The following is a 20,201-nucleotide window of genomic DNA, read 5'->3' on the forward strand; positions in this document are numbered from 1 at the left end:
GGTTCCTGAGTGCTTGTTAGGCCTGGAAATTCGGCATCCAAGCGTTGACGCGGAGTGGATGAGGGCCTCTGTGATGGCGCAGAAAGTCCTGTTCCCCAGGGGTTTTGGCGCCCAAGAGTCGGGATCGGCTTGGGAGCAGCCGGTGTAGTCGTGTTTGTCTGAGGCTTCTTTTGAGAAGCTCTCAGCTTCTCTAGATGCCTCTTGTAGATAGGGCATTTTCTGGACATTGCGGGGTGGTCGCCTTCGCAATTGCAGCATGTTGCAGGGGTTGTCTTTGGAACTTGGCATTGGGATCCGTGGTGTGGGCCAGCGCAGGACCAGCAGCGTGGTGATGCTGTGCAATGCACACTGGAGTGGCCGAATCTGTTGCATCGGTGACACATTTGTGGCCGATCGTGTTTGAATGGTGAGAGCCGAAGATGGACTGGCCCAACCTTTTTAAGTGCTCCAATTTGCTTCGGTGTCCACTCAGCAGTGGGCCGAACGGTAAGGTGATATAGGTCCTTTTTTTCCTTTTCCCTAGTGAGGAGGGGCCTTATGGAAACGACGGGAATGCCTTCACCCTCGAACAGTTCAGCAAGATATTCCACGTCGAATTCTGCTTCCAATCCCCTTACTAGGAATGCAGTTGTACGCTCTTCGGGTAAGGCGTACGAGGATGCCTCTGCCTGCTCCTTGTCTAGCAGCTCTTTTAGGGCCTTGTGATCCTCAATGGAATCGAGATGTACTCTAGTGAACTCTCGTCTTATGTCAAGGCGGAATTCTCCTTTTACTACTGACTTAATTAGTTCAATAGACTTCCTATAGTCTGAAATTCCATATATAAGGAATGGTGGCGGACGTTGTCGTCGTGGGGGACGCTTCGATGCAGCAGGTGCTGATGTCAGAATGGCAGCGTCCGGAGTTGGCTCATTAGATGCCGAGTCTCCATTAGAAACCGAATCTTCTACAATCGAGAGAGCATTGTATTTGTTAGCCATCACTATTTGTTTAGCAGGCTGCATCGTCGGTGGAGAAGCACGGCCTCTCTTCCTCCTGTTCCTCTGAACCGGTATAAATGCACCGGAGGGAACGTAAGCGTCATTTGTTTCCATGTGGTCCTGAAGAGGACCATTATGGTCCTCATTAGGGCCGTCGGAGGCAGAAGGTTGATGTTTCATGGATGTAGTGGAGGCATTAGGCGCATAGTAGACGTCTTTAGCAGATGAGCATGGAGCAGAGGCCCCAAAGAGGGCCGATGAAGAGGACCTTAAGAGGGCCGTTGAGGTTTCTTCCGTATTGTCGGAGTCTGGTGACTCGGGGGAGTCAAACGATGGTGGCGCGGTGTTGTTGGGTCCTCGAGGCAGGTCCCTGGCTGCCATTCTGGAAGCGTAGAGCGTCGGAAGGCCGTGAAACAGTGTCTCGGTGTCACAGCCAGTCGACCGAGATGCTGCAGGTGTTGAGCCGGTGGATGCTGAGGCCGCCATGGATTCCATGGCGGCCAGACGATTCGTTGGGGAGGACAGGGAGGGCTTGTTTGGGGCCTAACACCCTAACGAGGGGACCCGACCGTGTCCCCCAGGCGTGCAATGAGTTAGACTCTAGTGCCTGGGGTAGCGGTCGAGACAACCTGGGCGTGTCGCTTTGGGCAAAGGCACCACCCGGAGGTGATAACCACAGTGACCGGGTTCGAAAGGTAGGTACGAGCCCAGTCAGCTGCGGCCCCCCGGGCGCCCCTTTAGCGACGGGACTCTGGAGTGATGACTCTGCTCCCGGCGGAAGCGGAGTGCTGTGGCGTGAAGTCCAAAAATCGTTGTCCGTGAAGGCGAGGTCAAACAGGTGGCGAAGGTCCAGACGAGCAGGGTCGAAATCGGTGGCGTAGTCGTTGGAGAGCGGCGGCAAAGATTAGATCAAGCTATGGTCTTTAAACCGGCAGTAACTAACCTGGGCGATTTCTCGACCCAATATATTGGCATGAGTGTGTAGACTCTTACATGTGCCGAAATGTGATTGGCTGAGAGTGCGAGACCGTCGAAAGACGTTATAAAATGGAAAGCCGAAAGTCAAGCAAGCACGATTCTCTCACCGAGACAGCAGCAACATGACCGGACGAGGCAAGGGAGGAAAAGGCTTGGGGAAAGGAGGCGCCAAGCGTCATCGCAAGGTTCTTCGCGACAACATCCAGGGCATCACCAAGCCGGCCATTCGCCGTCTGGCCCGCCGCGGAGGTGTCAAGCGTATCTCCGGACTCATCTACGAGGAGACCCGCGGTGTCCTCAAGGTGTTCCTTGAGAACGTGATCCGTGACGCCGTCACCTACACCGAACACGCCAAGAGGAAGACCGTGACCGCCATGGACGTCGTGTACGCCCTCAAGCGCCAGGGACGCACCCTGTACGGATTCGGTGGTTAGATTTCCATCGCGGCAGCAGCCCATTACATCTGGCAGCTGCAGCATCATCGAATAACAAAGGTCCTTTTCAGGACCATAGAACATGCAGGATATTATTTGCCATTGCTTACACTCGTCGCAATCACAGAAATGTGATGTCATCGATAATACATGAGAACTAAGGTACTGGTTGAGTAAAGAAAAAAAAATTGATGGAATTGTCACATGACAAGTTACTATTATGCTAGTAAACCAAATACTTTCATTCATATTGAAAGTTGATTGAGTAAACTGCTGAGGGACGATCAATTTGTTTCTATTTCTTAATCCAACCCATATTACCGACTTCAACAATAATGGTCAGTAAGTGTTCTATTTCCGGTAGTTATTGTTACATTTTACAGCGGCACATGCCGTTAACAATGTCGTCCATTGATAGTGTTACTTAGCAACGACCAAACGCCTTCGTCGATTTTCAAACAATTCTTCGACCGAATGCGGTGATTATGACACATTGTTATACATCGCCTATCTGTTGCTTAGAAACGCACTGCTGCCAACATATTTTCCAACTGCTACATAGCATTCGGACTTTTTGGATATCCATTCAAATGTTCCTTTTACAAGGCGAAGCTATGGTATTGCAACATGTTTTTCCCCCATCATAATACTAATCCCTTAATTACTATTCATTCATCATCACAGTTTCTCTTACTCTGTTTTTTCCACAGAGCTTTTTCTTCGGTGTTGGTATGCTTTCGTCACACTTGCTATCGTTCTATTATGATATAATTTTCAAATTTTATAACCACTCGACAACTCGATCCACGAGCTCTCCACCTGAGAAACAGAAAGTAATTTCTAGACTTTTTATGTGCATATTTTGGGAAGAGTACCAAATTCTTTGACATAGTCGTAAGACTGACAGACCTAGATGGTTTGCGGTCCTAAAAAGGACCATTTTTTTATTCTCTTCGTAAGAAGAGAACGCTTAAGCCTTCTTCTCGGTCTTCTTGGGCAGAAGCACGGCCTGGATGTTAGGCAAGACACCACCCTGGGCGATGGTGACGCCAGACAGGAGCTTGTTCAACTCCTCGTCGTTGCGGATGGCCAGCTGAAGATGACGGGGAATGATCCTCGTCTTCTTGTTGTCACGGGCAGCGTTGCCTGCCAATTCCAGGACTTCGGCGGCCAGGTACTCCATGACGGCGGCGAGGTACACGGGGGCACCGGCACCGACGCGCTCGGCGTAGTTGCCCTTGCGGAGAAGACGGTGAATACGTCCCACGGGGAACTGAAGTCCGGCCCTGCTGGAACGGGACTTGGACTTGCCCTTGACTTTGCCTCCCTTTCCTCGTCCGGACATGATGAATCAAGCTGGTTTCGGCGTTACGGTGCAGACCTCACGACGAATCGTTGAGATCTCGATCGATCGATCCTCTCAATTTTGATGGGGCTTTTATACCCAATATCCATCCAGCCTCCGGTGAGTATATATACCACCTCTTCGGCGGCGGTGATTTTTTCGCAAGTGCGAAAATCAGGGAAAATTGACGATTTAAGTGTATAGGGACCAGTGTTACCTTTCCAGTGTTAGTGAAGGAGAATTAGAAAGACAGGCTTCTAGTGAGCATGTGCAAAAGCACTCTAGAGTTAACAAGACTACATACTAACGGCGACTGAAGCCGTGAAACGGCCCTGAGTGGCCCCAAAATGACATTTCAAATATTTTTATGACACTTCTTTTTTGATTTTTACACAATTTTATCATTTTTTTGTTGCATACAATGCATTTTGTTCATTTTATTATTTTTTTTTTGTACATTTTATCAAGTTTTTATTATTTTTTTTGCTTGATTTTGAACAATTTTTATATATTTTTTTTTGTTTTAAGTATATTTTCTTATTTTTTCAACAACAATACAATACTACTAATTATTTTGAAAGAAAAGACATAGGAAAGAATTCGGTATTAGCGAAATAATATTTCTTTTGGAAGTCTGTAGCTTTTGAAGCGTTTAAAATGTACTGGGTAATCCCATAGAGTTTTTGTGAGCGGGTTGCGTGAAAGGGAGTTCTGAAGTCGCACAGCTTGTGACTTGATGAACTCGTGTGTCTTGGGTACCTTGTGAGCGCGTCTTATTTCGGTAATTGGTATGAGTCTACGTTGGTTTGTGATGTAGCGCAGAGTACGATTTTGGAATGTTTCTAAGCGTTTGATATTCGTAAGGGAAGTGCTGCCGAACACTTCGCACCCGTAAAGCAGCCGAGGTCGAATGTAGGATTTGTACAGCGTCACCTTGTCCTTTCTAGCGATCGCAGATCGCGAATTTAGAAAGCAACTAAGAGCTATCCTAGTTGCTGTTGCTGATTTCAAGGCTTGCTTTACGTGCGCGGACCAGAGTAATTTGGAGTCGAAATGTAACCCTAAGAATTTGTGTTTTGAAACCATTGGTACTTTGCAGGAATTAAAGGTAAGGGAATTGGAAATAGGTTTTTTTCGTCGTTGAAAGACGACAAGACTGCTTTTGGCAGCGTTGATTGTCATCTTCGACGAAACAGTCCACTTTTCAAGAAGAGAAAGATGGGTTTGAAGTTTACGCAAAGCGTAAATGCCGCTCCAGGATTGAGCCGCTATTGCGGTATCATCGGCAAACATGAAAGTTTGAGTTTGTGGAGAAGAAGGAAGGTCATTGACATAGAGGTTGAAGATTGTTGGTGACAAAATGGCGCCCTGGGGAACGCCACAGTTTGTTTCTCTCGCTTGCGACAATTCACCGCTTTCAGCTACCTGGAATATTCTCTCGTGCAGGAAACTCTGTATGAGTTTCAAGAGATCGGGCGGAATGTTTGCCCTGCAAAGCTTAAGAATTAGGCCCTTGTGCCACACTTGATCGAAGGCCTTGGCGACATCGAGGTAAACCACTGCCGTATACATACGGCGTTGATAACCTTGGGCAACAAATTCAGCTAGTCTTAGGACTTGGTGCAAAGTTGAGATTCCTTTACGGAATCCCATTTGCTCCGGGCGGAGAACGTCATTTGTCCGTAAGTAAAGGTCGAGACGGGTTTTGATGATTTTTTCGAACATTTTTGAGATGTTCGAAAGTAAGGAAATTGGGCGGCGGTTTAGAGGAATGGAAGGGTCTTTGCCGGGTTTAGGAATGAGGACTAAGCGCGCTGCTTTCCATGCAGATGGAAAATAACTGGCGGCCATGCAGTTATTAAACAGCGCTAGGAGATGGAGAATGACAGGTCTTGGTGCATTCATCAGCTGTCTGTTCGACACCTCGTCGAGTCCAGACGCTTTTCTTGGATTGAGATACTTGATGAGTAATCTCAATTCAGTCTCAGTCGCAGGAATGAATGGAGGAGTAGGAGTATTTGCAAGTGCTGAATACTCTATTTCTGCTTCTTGGTCGTCGTCAGTCACCGACCAATCAGCTTTTAGTGTCATTGTGGCCTGAAAGGCGTCAGCTAAGATCTCTGCTTTGTCCTTAGCGTCATGGATGAACATGTCATTTTGTCGCAGAGGAACCTGAAACGGCCCTTTTTTAGTCAGGGAACGCGCCAACTTCCAAATGGAGTTGTCGTCAACAGAAAGAGAATTAATTTTGTTCATCCATAATTCCCTACGATGTCGTGCAATTTCTTGCTTCACTCGAGCGGCAAGAAAATTGTAAAGTTTTCTGTCAGTAACGTCATGTCTCCGAATCCATCGTCTACGCATTCGGTTTCGTTCCTTCATGAGTTCAAGGATATGGTCAGGAAGGATATTTGGATCGGCCGGTGGCCGGAAGTATGGAAGGGAAGCAAGGGCATGGGCGTCAAGGAGTTTAGATGTTATTAACTCGACATGCGCGTCAATTGCATCAGGGGTGGCTAAGGTTGGGATTGGAATTTGGGAAAAGGAATCGTTAGAATGATTGACAAAAAATTGCCAATTGGTTTTCACTGAAGGTGACGGAGTGAACTCTTCAGGCGAACACCAAACATGCATTTGGATCGGGAAGTGGTCGCTGGAAAGATCGTCAATTACTTTGGGAGTAGAAATTCGGTGGATATTTTTTGTCACGCAGAGATCGAGAATATCCATGTTGCCAAAGGAATCAACGTGTGTCGCCGTGAGCGGCACTTCGACATTACACGCGCCATCAGAGACGAAACTGTTAAGAATCGTCCCACGCGCGTTAGTGCGTTGACAGCCCCAATCTACATGCTTTGCATTCCAGTCGCCTGCAGCGATGATTTTTTCGTCGGCGGATAACAAGAAACAAACTTCGTCACGCTGGAGAGGTTTGGCCGCGGGTTGGTAAACAGAATACATATAAAAATCGCCCGTTGGAGTAGGAATAGAAATACCAATGGTTTCTAATGTGCTAAAGGCATGCGAAGGCAGTGCTTTATGTTTGATGGTGGATTTTACTGCGATCAACACTCCACCGCTACGGTTCGAGCGATCACGCCGATAGAGTTTGAAATTGGGAATATGAATATGTTGTGAGGGAATTAGATGCGTCTCCTGAAGGGCGATCACATCAAAAGTGCCAGAATTTATGAAATTTAGAAACTCCTGTTGGCGGCGTCGGATACCGTTGCAATTCCAACAGAATAAGTTAATACCGCCGAGTCGATTAATTGTCATTCTCGAGCAGTGCGCACATCTGCCTGAGAAGAAACAATTTCTTCTCATTGGTCGTCTTTAGAAGACTCAATTGATCACTGATGGTCAAGAAGAAGGTGAAAAGGTTGTCTGAGGAAGTATTTGCGGGTTGTTGGGTCGGGCAAGATTGAGTGTCGGCGGATGCCGGCTGGGGTACAGTGGGAGTAGGTCTTGAGCGAGGCTGGGTTAGAGAGGGGTAGCCATCTTGGTCCTTTTCGGGACTTCGTGACCAAGGGTTGAAGGTAGGAATGGGAGCGGGTTGAAAAGCGATCCCTCGGGCTGATCCTTGGGAATTCTTTTTTTCGCGAGCCAATTTCTGCGCCTGCGCAAACTTAAAAGCTTTGCAGCCGCGGTAACTGGCTGTGTGGTCACCACAGCAATTTACACACTTAGCGGGAGTGCGGCTGTCTTTTATACATACGGCCGTCTCATGCGGTCCGGCGCACTTGACACAACGTGGCCGAATGTTGCAATAGTTTTTGCTATGCCCGAAACCCTGACACTTGTGGCACTGGAGCACGCCTTTAGACTTTTGGAAAGGAGACACTTTTACTCGCATACCAAGCAAATAAAACGGTACTTCAAGATTAATGTTTTGTGACTCTCGCGTAAAAATAACGTGATAAACTGGCGTGAGGCGCCGGGGAACAGAGTTAATACCATTACTCTTGTCATTCCGAGTGGGCCGCGTTGTTGACAGCTGCACCACAGACTTCGGTTTGAAGCCCTTTTTCTCTAAGGCCTCCTTAACAGCCTCAGCTGGGGTGTTACTCAGGATGTCCCTGAAGCAATACTCGGTCAGTCGGTCATCGGCTGCCTGGTATGAGGTGAATTCCAGTCCCCTCTCCTGCAGAATCTTCCTGGCCTTGTTGTAGTCAGGTGGCGACGCGGTGTTGATGGCCACGGTGTTAGGGCCTCTCAAGCGGCACTTTGGCGGCACGACAAGTGCAGCCGATAGCGCCTCGTATAACGGAACCCACTCGGAAACACCGTATACATTAATTAGAGGCATTTTGGGTGTCTTAGGTAATTCAGTTGATACATTATTATCGGAATTGTCAGCAATTGGCTGGAATTGATTTGCTATATTCACCTGGGCCGTTGGCGTTAGGCGCCCTCCTAACCTAGCGGCCTTTTTTCTATGAACGGGGGTGAAGCCCTCGTTCTCTTGGTCATGCGGTGTTTGTGAATTGTTAAGCGGCATTGTTGGTGCGAGAGGGAGGACAGTACTTACCGCCGAAGAGGTGGTTTTGGCCCTTCTTGGGTCCTTTAGGGCCTGGCGGGCGAATTTGGCGGCTGCCGCTGCGGTTGGCGATGGCAGCGACATCAGGGCTGGGATGGCGGATGAGCTGGCGGACGGCTGGACGTCAGGGGTGGCAGGGATGGGCTCAGGGGCAGCATCAGGGGCAGCAACGGCGCCTCCGGGAACGGCCGAAAAGGATGAAGTGGTGGCCAGTTGGCATGGGAGAGGTTCAGGAGACTCCTGGTTGACGGCAGGTGCCGAAGGTGCAGCTGAAATAGCCATAAGGCTTTGCTGCTTGGCTAACGCCATTATTCGGGTGACCTCAGGGGTCACGGCAGTGAGACTGGCCATTCTTTGCGACGCCTATGGCGCGCTGGCCGGGTGGTGGCCCGTACCCAGCGTATATAATAAATTTTGGCGAGCAAAATTTTTCTCCGAGAGCACGCTCCGAAATGGTACGATTCCGTACCCTGGTCGGCAGCACGAATCAACACGCTCCGAAATGGTACGATATTACTGGTATGGTATAAAAGACAACGGATCAAGCGTTATGGTCCTTAAACCGGCGAATCGTTGAGATCTGCACACTCCCCGTGTGGTTTATACATATTCTGGGCTGCCGCTGGCCGACGGCTCAGCCTCATCGACCAATCCCGTATCGCCGAGTCGCCACTCTACGGAATATAATCTGACTCCGTTGCCGTGGCGGTACATCTCGCTGCTACGCAACGTTGATACCAACATGCCACCTAAGACTAGCGGAAAGGCTGCCAAGAAGGCCGGCAAGGCCCAGAAGAACATCTCCAAGGGAGACAAGAAGAAGAAGCGCAGGAGGAAGGAGAGCTACGCAATCTACATCTACAAGGTGTTGAAGCAGGTCCACCCTGACACCGGTATCTCCTCCAAGGCCATGAACATCATGAACTCCTTCGTCAACGACATCTTCGAGAGGATCGCCGCCGAGGCTTCCCGTCTCGCTCATTACAACAAGCGCTCCACCATCACCTCCAGGGAGGTGCAGACCGCCGTCAGGCTCCTGCTCCCCGGTGAACTGGCCAAGCACGCCGTGTCTGAGGGCACCAAGGCTGTGACCAAGTACACCAGCTCCAAGTAAATTACTTGGTAGCACCCCAACGGCCCTTTTTAGGGCCCTACATCATTCAGTGTGATGTTTCCATTGCTTACTTCAACGACAAAAACGAAGTTCCACTTTAAAATTCACAACGGTAGTCCATATCTCATTTTCAGTGCTCAGAAGGTCCTAATTTTTATGATTAATCCTTGGTTGCCATAGCAACAGATTGTTGATCATGCATCAGTTATTTCATTCCAACAGTCTGTGATTGTTGCCGTCGCATTGTCAAAGCGAAGTTAGACGGTGTCTCCGGGCTCTCTCAAATGTTCAAGTTCAAAAACCGTTTTTCCACGAGCGTTACAGATACAATGTTCCCACAAATTAATAATTTATTCAACATTATTTTCTCTTTCCTTATCTTCATGGCAGATATTTTTCCTTTCCCTCTATCGCGTACATGAATTTCTACTATCGCTATATGTAAAGTCCTCCGTAACGTCTCCACAGTTCCTCGTTGCATGACAATCCGTCCAGTGCGTTCAAATTTTGTCTACTTGCAGCCGCACGAGACGATCGTTAACGTTATTTCCTTGTTATGACAACAAAAGGCACTTTGTAACTCAGAAAACTGGTGGGACAGTTTCTCTTACGTCAAACCGTTTGTCCGTTATTCCATCATTTTCAGTTCACTCCATATTCCACGTTGGCAGCCCATTGTAATCCATCTTCGAAAGCCTCTACTTTGTCACGGGAGGTCCGCGCTTCAGCTGTCTTCCTTTCCGCAACATTTATGAAAACTAACTCTTACAGATCCATTTCCGAAACTGATACTTTTGAAATGGAAATTTTTTATGCGCCGTTGATGCTCAATTTCATTCCTGTATGACATTTAACTCCAAATTGTTACAAAGTCAGATAGTGAACTATCGAATCTAATCACCGAATGAGTATAACATTCTTCAAAAGCCATACATATCTTCGCCAACGGCCATACCACGTTGAATACACCGGTTCTCGTCCGATCACCGAAGTTAAGCAACGTCGGGCCCGGATAGTACTTGGATGGGTGACCGCCTGGGAACACCGGGTGCTGTTGGTATCACTTTTTATTTTTTTCCCCTATCCTTATGAGAACTAATTACAAGTTATTCACCACATGCATGCGTTGAAGGATGTGCATTGCATTTTCTTTTACGTGAAATGGCAGTACTCCCACTTCCTTCAAGTGAAACGATTGAAACACGCCACTTCAGTTTTCCCATTTCACTTTTCCTTATCGCGCAGAACGCTGCCTTTGTGCAGTCCATGCCATTTCTTAGGCCCATACCATTCCTTCCGTATTCTACACGTAAGTTACTTACATCGTACATACTGAAAAAAATCATTTCGCTCGAGTAAATTCCGTAAGTATAGTAAATGACATCTCATGAAGGAAACGTCGGTGATTACAGCGAAAATTATATTGTTCCACGAACGATCGATATAACTTTTTTATTCACCACTCTTGGATAATATATTTCTGTTCCTAGGTTGATACATTCGTTGTCATTCGTAGAGAAACCGCGCTTAAAACAGTCAAGCCCGGAAAATTTACATAAAGTAATGTAACGCCGAACAATATACTTCTCGAAATTATTCCTTGAGAGAACTGCTTTTCCTGTCTGCATTCCATAATGCTCCATTTCCTGCGAATCCATTTTTAAAATTAAATGCATACCCAAAATAATTTCGATCATGAAACAGTTGACACAACAACAGGCGACATTCACTAAGCGATGGGAGCTGAAAGAAATCGCCATTACAGTAACAAGCACACCGTTGCTACAGACATTTTTCAGAAACACATTTTCAAATATCGAGTACATGAAATAACGGAATTGAGAGACACTAAAGCACATCCAACTACTGCGGGAAACTGGCAACTATTAAACTTAAAAAAATATTTTAACTCAGCTACCACGAGCTATGCATTGCCAGAAAATGCCGAGAAAAATTCTTTAAAAAAAGAAGACGAAGGTCAATTTGTGAAATGCTTTCAACGATTAGTATTCTCCTTTAAGATTTTCTGGAAACGAAAATTAATTCATAGCGTAATAATTAAAACCCTGCTACGTGCGATTCCCTTCATTAACCGGATCGGCTATTGATCATTCATCATTCCTTTTCTTACACGTGTGTTGCGTCAAAAGGTGGAAGATACAAACGACGTAATGTCAGGTGTCACTGACAAACTTGCAACAATGTAATAATTAATCTCGTCATCCGCATCCCGGGACAAGTATTGCATCGTGAGTGCTCAAAAAGTAACACGCGCTGCCGCTAGATGGTGCGACGGAGGCCACTCCGCAGTCCGGTGCCTGCCTCGCCGGGCGCGTGCAAACACAAGTTTGAACGTTCGATCCCCCGAGGGAGAGCGCACCCGGGCTATTGTTTACGACCGAGGTCAACAATGCCAATGCATACGCTGTCGAGTCCTCGGATCTTGACTGTCTCGAACAATTACTATTAATGACAGCAATGGCACATAGCCTTTTCGTCCGAAGACGCAAAGCTTGCGTCCGTTTCGCACGTAAAACCACTTATAAATTCAATCTATGAACACATCATTGTAAACCTGCACATTTCTCATCGTTGGTGAATGTTAATTTTGACTGAAGGAAATTAAATCCGGGCAATGCTATTAACTGCCGACCACCGAGCGTCGCTCGGCGTATCGCATTTTATTTTCGCGTTCAAAACTAGCGGACCACTTCCACTCCCATACGAATTGAGTTCCTGCAAGTCTCGACACGCACACTGACTAGGCAGCCGGTATCGGGGGTGTCGAGCCTGGAGAAAAGCAAAACAAAATGCTGTCGTCCGAACTTGCGTGTCATGCGATGGATAAAATTGTGCTCCCGGAACATGAAGGACGCAATTTCTTTCTTTCATTATGTCTCGTTTACGTTGTAATGGCACGCCTGCAATCGGTTAAACGAAAAAAAAGCTTGCAGATGCATTCGAGAAATATATTAATCGCGGAGTTGTTTCGTGAACGATTCATTACATCAATTCCATTACAGATTTATTGTAACAGTTACTCATCAAACGCACGACGTCCTACGAAGCACAATTTCGACGGCCTATCAAAGACAATGAAACGCAAACGTACGATACTTACTATCGATACTTAATTCGCAACAATAAGAATTTCTCAATGCAAGCAATTAGTAGTGGTACACTTCCCACACGCAAATCGGTGCAACAACTTCAGCGTCAGTACTTGTTCAAACAATTGAAAACAACAGCAATGAAACCAGCAAACACCCGGTTGCTAAGGATAATTAGCACGTCAACAATCACATTTCTCATTCCCTTCCCCGGGAAAGACCAGCGATTATAAAGTTTGATGTAATGACATCGAGTAATTATCACCCATGGCGAAACCTTTTGAAATTTCGAGCCCCTACGGTTACCTCGTAACAATCAGTAACGCATTGAAAGAGCACAGTTTACATTTTTTCCCGAAAATCATAACACATGCGGTGTGCGAAAATGAGTGTCGAGAACTTAAAATAGTCTTCGACGCTTTGCACAATGCGTTCCCACATTTCCGATAACCAACGATGAACATAATTTTGCAAAATCACAAATAAACTTGCGTATGAGTGCCGCTACTTACAACATTTCACGGTTTCCATTCAATCATATGACAATGGCGTTTTGCTGGTCTCCAATTTCACGAGTCTGAGGAAACGTTTGTGATTTGACGTTTTACAATTAATTCCTTTTCCATATCCGATAAAATTCTTTTGGCCTCCGTGATGCTAACACTACGCTTTTCAAGTCACATGTCAACTTAACACAGCATTACCATGGAATGTTATCGTTGCCCTAATTAATTATGTAGTTCCACTGCGAAGAAGTTATGAAATATCACACAAGGAATTATATTCGGACGAAAGGCACGTTAACAATAATCAACGCCGGCTGACAGTGGAAATGCGGTGTGCACTATTCGACATCGCTGACTGCTTTCATAACAGCAGTCCAAATACATAGCATTACACTTATTATTAATCCGGATCTGCCAATGCACATAACTTCACACATACAGAGTATACGACCACGATGTAACACCGTAAACACTTCCATTAAAATATTCCGTAATAAATTTTGTGAAACCAAACAATCCGTTGCTAAGGAATTCGCGAAAAATGTTCTTCCTTCAACTCCTTCGTCAACATTTCAAACAGTGCACAGTGCCTAAGATACAAAGTGCAAGGGAAAACCATCAACGTCTTAGCACATTCAAAGGCAAACACTTTTAAATTATGCCACGATTCACTCAACTTGAAACAATTAAGGACGCCACGAGTAATTTATGTTTTCTTACGATGCACAATTAAACGCTGGGATCAATCAACCGTCATCATCGTCAAACAGTGTATTAATCACATCACAGTTCACTTTTCTACACAAAAGAGAAAGCCAAGGAATAACACAGACAACGATTATGAATGTAAAAAGTGGAAAAATAAGTAACAGCGTACTTACTCGGCTCTTCGGCTGTAGATCACAATCGCTGTTGTCAACACACTTCATTCCCGTACATTTCACTAACTTTTCCTATGCATCCAGCGACACAGACACTTTCAATCCTTTCCTCACGATTGCCAAGCGTCACAAAGAACACTACAGAACCGGCGTTATGTCAGTTACAGCTGATAAACATTATACAATTATCACTGATATTAGTTACTCGCGACGTCTTCTCACCACAGCTGCCGCAGCAAGAGCGATCGAGTGGTAATACAGATTCGGCCGCTAGATGGTGCGGGGGGAACCTCCAGCAGTCCACTGCGCGCATCGCTGTTGGGAATTAGGAATCGCGCGTGGGAAAGCAATTGGGATAATTATTCGCAACGCAGCGGCAATATGCGAATCCTTGCCATACCTAATGAACCATCGATTGTCAATTGTCGTGAACTATTAATGTTCTCCACAACAATGGCACATCGAACGACCAAATCCCCGCCTTAAAGTCGCATATAATATCGTAAATTAAGCCAAGATTCAAGCGCAATGTGGTGAACATTTGCATAATTGGAATATAGAGTACTCTTGTACCTCAAAATATCCACCAAAACGTACCGCATGATGCAGAGTCTTACGTGGTTTTCGACGATTTCCAAGCGATTTCAAACCAATATATCAAGTACGGATGTCACTGTTAACATTCGTATGGCGAAGGAAATGATGTAGCAATCAGGAATTACTGAAAGAGGCAGTACAATCTGGGAAATGTTTGTGAGTTTGCCTTTGACGTTTGAAAAGTAATTCCTCTACTACGTCCGATAACATTCCTTGGGCTCCGTTATGCTAACAGTTCGCTTTTAAAATCACATGTTAAGTTATCACAGCTTACCATAAAACTGCCCAAATTATTTACGTTATAATATCCCTGCCCTAATTATTTACGTTATTCCGCTGCCAAGAAAAAATGAAATAGCACAAAAGGAATTACATTCCCACGAAAGGAACGTTAAGAATAACCAACGACGCCTGACGGTAGGAATGGGACGTGTAATCGTCAACATCGTTAATTGTTCTTTCATTGCACTTGCTAGACTTAGCATTGACACGTATTACTAATCAAGATCTGCCAATTAAAATCACTTCACTCATGCAAATTTAAGGACGACGATATAACACGCTAAACACTTCCATTTAATTATTCCGTATTCACTAATGTGAAACCAGCAATCCGTTGCTAAGGAAAAAATTAGCGAAAAATATTCTTCCTTCCACTCTTTCGTCAACATTTCAAACAGTGCACAGTGCCTAACATACAAAGTGCAAGGGATAACCATCAACGCCTTAGCACAGAAAAGGCAAACAGTTTTAAATTAAGCCACGATTCACTCAACTTGTAACAATTAAGGACGCCACGAATAATTTCGGTTTTCTTAGGATACACAATTACACGTTGGGATCAATCAACCGTCATCATCGTCAAACAGTGAATTAATCACTACACAGTTTACTTTTCCACACGAAAGAGAAACGCAAGGAACAACACAGTCAACGAATACGAGCGTGAAAAGTGTTTAAATAAGTAATAGCGTACTTACTCGGCTCGCTGGTTGTGGATCACAGTATTCACCTGCACGGCTATCAGAATCGCTGTTTTCATCACACTATTGATTCTCGTGCATTTCACTCACTTTTCCTATACATCCATCGACACAGACACTTTCACTCATTTCCTCGCGTTTGCTGTGCGTCACAAAGAACACTACATAACCGGCGTTATGTGAGTAACCGCTGATAAACATGGACTAATTATAACTGATAATAATTATTCGCGTCGTCTTCTCACGACAGCTACCGCTGATCGAGTAGTAATTCAGAATCCGCCGACAGATGGCGCGGGAGGCCTTTTCGCAGTCGCTCGCCGTGGACGTCCAGAGCGGAATTTGAAATATCGTCTCTCGGTGGGATTTCTATCCCGGATTGCGACTCGGCGCAAGTATGCGAACGCTAGCCACGATGAATGATTTATCGACTCATCCGCGGTCAATTGTCGTGAAATGCGGAAAAACAAATGTTGTCATTTACAACAATGAAACACCGCACTGTATTCCAACGACGCGAAGCACGGAATATATGTAAATAATCCATTCATCAAACACAGTATCGTTTAAACGTACATGATCGGAACACGACCGCCTCGTAAATGATCATCTGCCAGTGAAGTGACGACTGTCAAGCGGTGTCTTTCCTCCGCCCGCGATTTGCATTTCATTTCGGCGTTCGGAGGGAGCGGACCGCTTCGACTCCAGGCAGGAATACACTCCGTGCGGCTGACGATTCTCGGCATCGCGGGTGCAGGGCAGGGGGCCGCGAGGCAGAGAACATCTCGGACGTAGGTGCTCGTCGCGATAACACGGATAAGCGGGGAAAGAACTCGGCTCGGTTATACCTTAGGTTAGGTGATTAGAAGTGATTCATTGATTAGCCGTAAATACCGGACCATTTCATTAGCATATCGATTCCGCGACGAATGCAGTGAGCGATTTAACTGTTTGTCACCGTTCCTTCCTACTCTGAAAATGTTTCGTGCCCGAGTTGCTGCCCGCAGTTGTCCACGATTCAATTTTACATTTTCCCTAACGGTACCGTAAGTTCTTACTACATTTTTGCATGCCACGGTGAATGACAATCGTTCTCCAGTCTCTTTGCCATCGGAGTGAAGCGGAAATTACATCCTTTCGCGAGCGATCGAAGAATTTCCTTATGCGAATTAATTATTCCTCGTGAGTAGTCAGGTCTACTTTCCTTCCTCGATTGCACCCTACATACGTCAAATATCCTTCCTCTTCTCAATAAGTGATATCGTCACTGTCTGCCAGTGTCAACGACTTATCCTTAAACCGAACTCCCATAGTTGTACATATTCGCAGTACACGAGAAAAGTTCGCAGAGTTTCGGAGTATAGCCGTACATTTAGTCAGTAAAGGGAGAGAACCGATTAATTAATATCTTATGAGTAGGCAAACCACATTTCTCTACACTGTATTAAAACGCACGGAACGACTTAATCCGTAGCAATAAATTTCCGTGCCTTCTGCCTTGAGTATATGTTAATGAACACACTCGTCTCTTCCACAATGATTTTCAAAGCATAACTCAATTATTTGGAAAGCTTTTCGTGACATTGAGCAGTTTCGCTTGAGCGCTGAACGATATAGTTACCCTTAGTAACGAAGTTATTTGGTTTCCTGTTGGCTGTTTGCTACACATAAACATTTCAATGCAAGACGTAACGCGAGTACAGCAAATAATGGAAACTTTGCATCGCTAATTCTTTCAACGTTACGTGCGACGTAACATAGCAACCAACGGTGGAAAATCATGGAATTCGCTTATCAAAAATGCCACTTCTTGCAAGTACTGCTAATTTTTATTAATAGGGGAATGTTGTCTGCTTAATATAAATTGCCTCCCGAAGACATATAAGACACGGGAAAAAAAATTCTGTGGCCTGTAAGTTGACAAATAGCAATCCAATTTCATACACTTTACCCAAATCCTTTGCTGATTTCTACCAAATATTTTGATGTCCCTCGTGAACCGAAAACTTTGATAAATTTAGTCATAACTCCATAATTCTAACATAATTTTTTTTCGTGCACCGCATTGGAAACCATTCTTGCCATTGTGTTACTTCAGCATGTTAATTAGGAATGGTTTGCAAGGGAAATGCAGAAAAAGCGAGAATGTTATTGATATTCTCCCCTTCTTCGGTTACTAGTGAATGACTGCGTCTCGTATTAATATACCATAAATTAACTAATAACAAGCTGGTCGCCTATTTCGCACTTGGCTGCGAACTGTCCGAGTATGGTTCCGCCGCCGCCGCTAGATGGTGCGGCGTGCTTCTCCCGGCGATTCACAGACTTTCTCTGCGCACATCGGCCGACGGAAAGGCGGCTACTGAAATAAGAAACATTCCTTCGGGTAACCGCGCGGGTGAGAAAATCCCAGAGCGCCTATTTTCCCCTTCATTAAATCACGGGAATGAAAGAAAATTCTAAAATGTGATGCATCATTCCCAATGCAGTCCCCCGTGACTTTGAAATAAATTTTTAGCCGTGGTGGACACGGAATATCGCAAACACCTTTTCCATACACACCGGAGTCGCGTTAAATGCCGGAATCGTCTAAAATTATGCTCCCTCGTCACGAGCATTTTCTTTCGTTGCAGTTGGAAAGTATTACTTGGCGAATCAGATTATTCAGCGTCCTTAGTGGAAGATGTATTTGTATCCCTCATTCTCTAATTCATTGATGAAGACTGTTTCAGAAAAAACCAGTGCGACGTAATCCATTTCGTGCAGTCAGTTATAAACATTTCCCTCCATACCGTTTCAAAGTTTTATTCGTCCACAAATTTTTTGTAACGCACTCTCTCTTCGTGCGAAGTACCGCCACGTGGAAAGAATCCGGGGGTGGGGAAATTCTTGGGTCAACGAAGACAACTTTCCTGGGAACCCGTGTGTGGGGTAGTTCCCACGCTTGGATCCGGGTGGTGGGGGACGGGTTCCCCCACCACGAACCTAAACGCAGCGAGTGGGGCAGGGGACGCCGGGAAGAAAAAAAGAAGTTCCAACGGGCGAATTTTTCAAAAGACGCAATGGCCTCCTTCGTTTGTTTCCCGTCGACGTAAAAAGTGAGTAAGTGTTTTCTATTCATGGCATCATTCAATACCTGCCGTATCGAAAGACTTGCAGGCGAGGATAATCACTCCAATGACAGCAACACATACTTTCATGGCATAGCACCATTAAAAATGTTGGAAAGGTAATCGACTGCCATTAATGGAAGTAGGGTTTTGCAAGGCTTCGAGATAACGTGTAATACTTGAAAAAAAGAAAAAACGCTCAATGTATACCGTTCCTTCGTCAACAGTACACTTTCATTACTTTCACGCAATAGTCATGTCGAGGAATTTATCAATCAATGATCGGTGTACACGTCCAATGAAGTGTTTCCATAGCGCAAGTGAAATTTTAGGGTTGGAAATATTTCCGTCGGGCATACGTTTCACGAAAGCAAATGCCAGTCGCCCGCCTGTATGGGAACATGAAGGGGACTCTTGTTCCCACGGTCGGAAATGGTGGTGGGGGAAGGTACGTCTCCCCGACCGAGAAGCGGCAGCGTGTGACGTAAGCAAGTGTCGGTAGGGGAGAACTTTGAATCGAGGTCGGCTCCCTGCCAACGGACAGTTTTTTTGAAGGGGCGCACTATCGTTCGTCATTCCTCCACGTAAATGTTACGAAATCGGTTCGCATCACAGGGGCAGTAATGCCACCTCATAATCGCAATTGGGAAAAAGAGTGAAGCGCGATAAGCGAGGAAGGATAATAATTTCCTATTCCGTAATATAACTCGGAGTAAAACCACGAATTCCTGTCTCCGTGGCAGTGTGTTGGCATTGGGAGATAGATAAATGACATAAAGAAAAATGTATGAATGTAGGGAAAAACATTTTTTGTTCCAAGAATGGTGAAAACGATTTTTTACACATTGCTTAACCAACAAAGAGCATAACACCGTCAAGTCCGGAAAATGTAGATGAAGAAATTGGAACGACAAGAATTATCTTTCTCAAATTAATTCCCTCGTTACGCATTACATAATCATCTTTTGCCAGAAAATTTCTTTGAAGAAGTAAATGCATCCCTTGCGTTACATCGATCATTAAACAGTCGAAACAACAACAGGCGACATTTACCAATGGATTAAAGCTGAAACGAATCGCCATTACACCAACAAGCACACCGTTACGAAAGACATTTTTCATAAACACATTTTCAAAGATGGACCAAAAGATATAACGGAATTGAGAATTGCTTAAGCATAAAGGGACTGTTGTCTGGAAATGGTAACTATTCAACAGAAACAAAAGCAGATACAACCGCGAAGAAACCAGATCTTCCTTCGATTCTCAAGTCATGATAACTTTTTGAGGATTCGGTCATGTACTCGCCAACGGCCACACCACGTACAATTCACCGGTTCTCGTTCGATCACCGAAGTTAAACTACGTAGGGCCCGGATAGTACTTGGACGGGTGACCGCCTGGGAATACCGGGTGCTGTTGGCATTACTTTTATTCTTCAACTTGTTTAAAAAAAATATTTTCAATCACCTACCGCGAGCAATGCAGAGCAGGAATATGCCGCGAAAATTTCTTTTGAGAAAGAAATGTCACTATGTGAAATATTTTCTACATATTTTATTCGCGTGTTTCAAGAGTGACATTAATGTAGCGTTGGAGAGGAAAGGCTTTTGGGAAAAATCC

At 45.3% G+C, this 20,201-nt stretch overlaps 3 protein-coding genes and 2 non-coding genes across 5 annotated transcripts; 4 read left to right on the forward strand and 1 right to left on the reverse strand.

Annotated features, from left to right (window-relative positions):
- The first annotated feature begins 1,943 nt into the window (after positions 1–1,943).
- Positions 1,944–2,470, forward strand: LOC124173546 (histone H4). Its single transcript, XM_046552982.1, has one exon. It carries the CDS (start codon positions 2,081–2,083, stop codon positions 2,390–2,392), a length of 312 nt encoding a protein of 103 aa, XP_046408938.1. The 5' UTR covers positions 1,944–2,080; the 3' UTR covers positions 2,393–2,470.
- An 839-nt stretch (positions 2,471–3,309) lies between these two features.
- Positions 3,310–3,788, reverse strand: LOC124173543 (histone H2A). The gene has a single exon (XM_046552978.1). The coding sequence runs from the start codon at positions 3,735–3,737 to the stop codon at positions 3,363–3,365; it is 375 nt and encodes a 124-aa protein (XP_046408934.1). The 5' UTR covers positions 3,738–3,788; the 3' UTR covers positions 3,310–3,362.
- Positions 3,789–8,966: 5,178 nt separating this feature from the next.
- Positions 8,967–9,398, forward strand: LOC124173545 (histone H2B). Its single transcript, XM_046552980.1, has one exon. It carries the CDS (start codon positions 9,020–9,022, stop codon positions 9,389–9,391), a length of 372 nt encoding a protein of 123 aa, XP_046408936.1. The 5' UTR covers positions 8,967–9,019; the 3' UTR covers positions 9,392–9,398.
- Positions 9,399–10,332: 934 nt separating this feature from the next.
- LOC124173549 lies at positions 10,333–10,451 on the forward strand. The gene has a single exon (XR_006868609.1). It is a non-coding gene; the product is annotated as a 5S ribosomal RNA (ribosomal RNA).
- A 9,433-nt stretch (positions 10,452–19,884) lies between these two features.
- LOC124173551 lies at positions 19,885–20,003 on the forward strand. Its single transcript, XR_006868611.1, has one exon. It is a non-coding gene; the product is annotated as a 5S ribosomal RNA (ribosomal RNA).
- The last annotated feature ends 198 nt before the right edge of the window (positions 20,004–20,201 follow it).

This window comes from Ischnura elegans, unplaced genomic scaffold (genome assembly GCF_921293095.1).
Source record: "Ischnura elegans unplaced genomic scaffold, ioIscEleg1.1, whole genome shotgun sequence".
NCBI lineage: Eukaryota > Metazoa > Arthropoda > Insecta > Odonata > Coenagrionidae > Ischnura > Ischnura elegans.

Excerpts from the sequence above, each read along its gene's own strand:
- LOC124173546 (XM_046552982.1), top strand. The coding sequence starts at position 2,081 with ATGACCGGACGAGGCAAGGGAGGAAAAGGCTTGGGGAAAGGAGGCGCC.
- LOC124173543 (XM_046552978.1), bottom strand. The coding sequence starts at position 3,737 with ATGTCCGGACGAGGAAAGGGAGGCAAAGTCAAGGGCAAGTCCAAGTCC.
- LOC124173545 (XM_046552980.1), top strand. The coding sequence starts at position 9,020 with ATGCCACCTAAGACTAGCGGAAAGGCTGCCAAGAAGGCCGGCAAGGCC.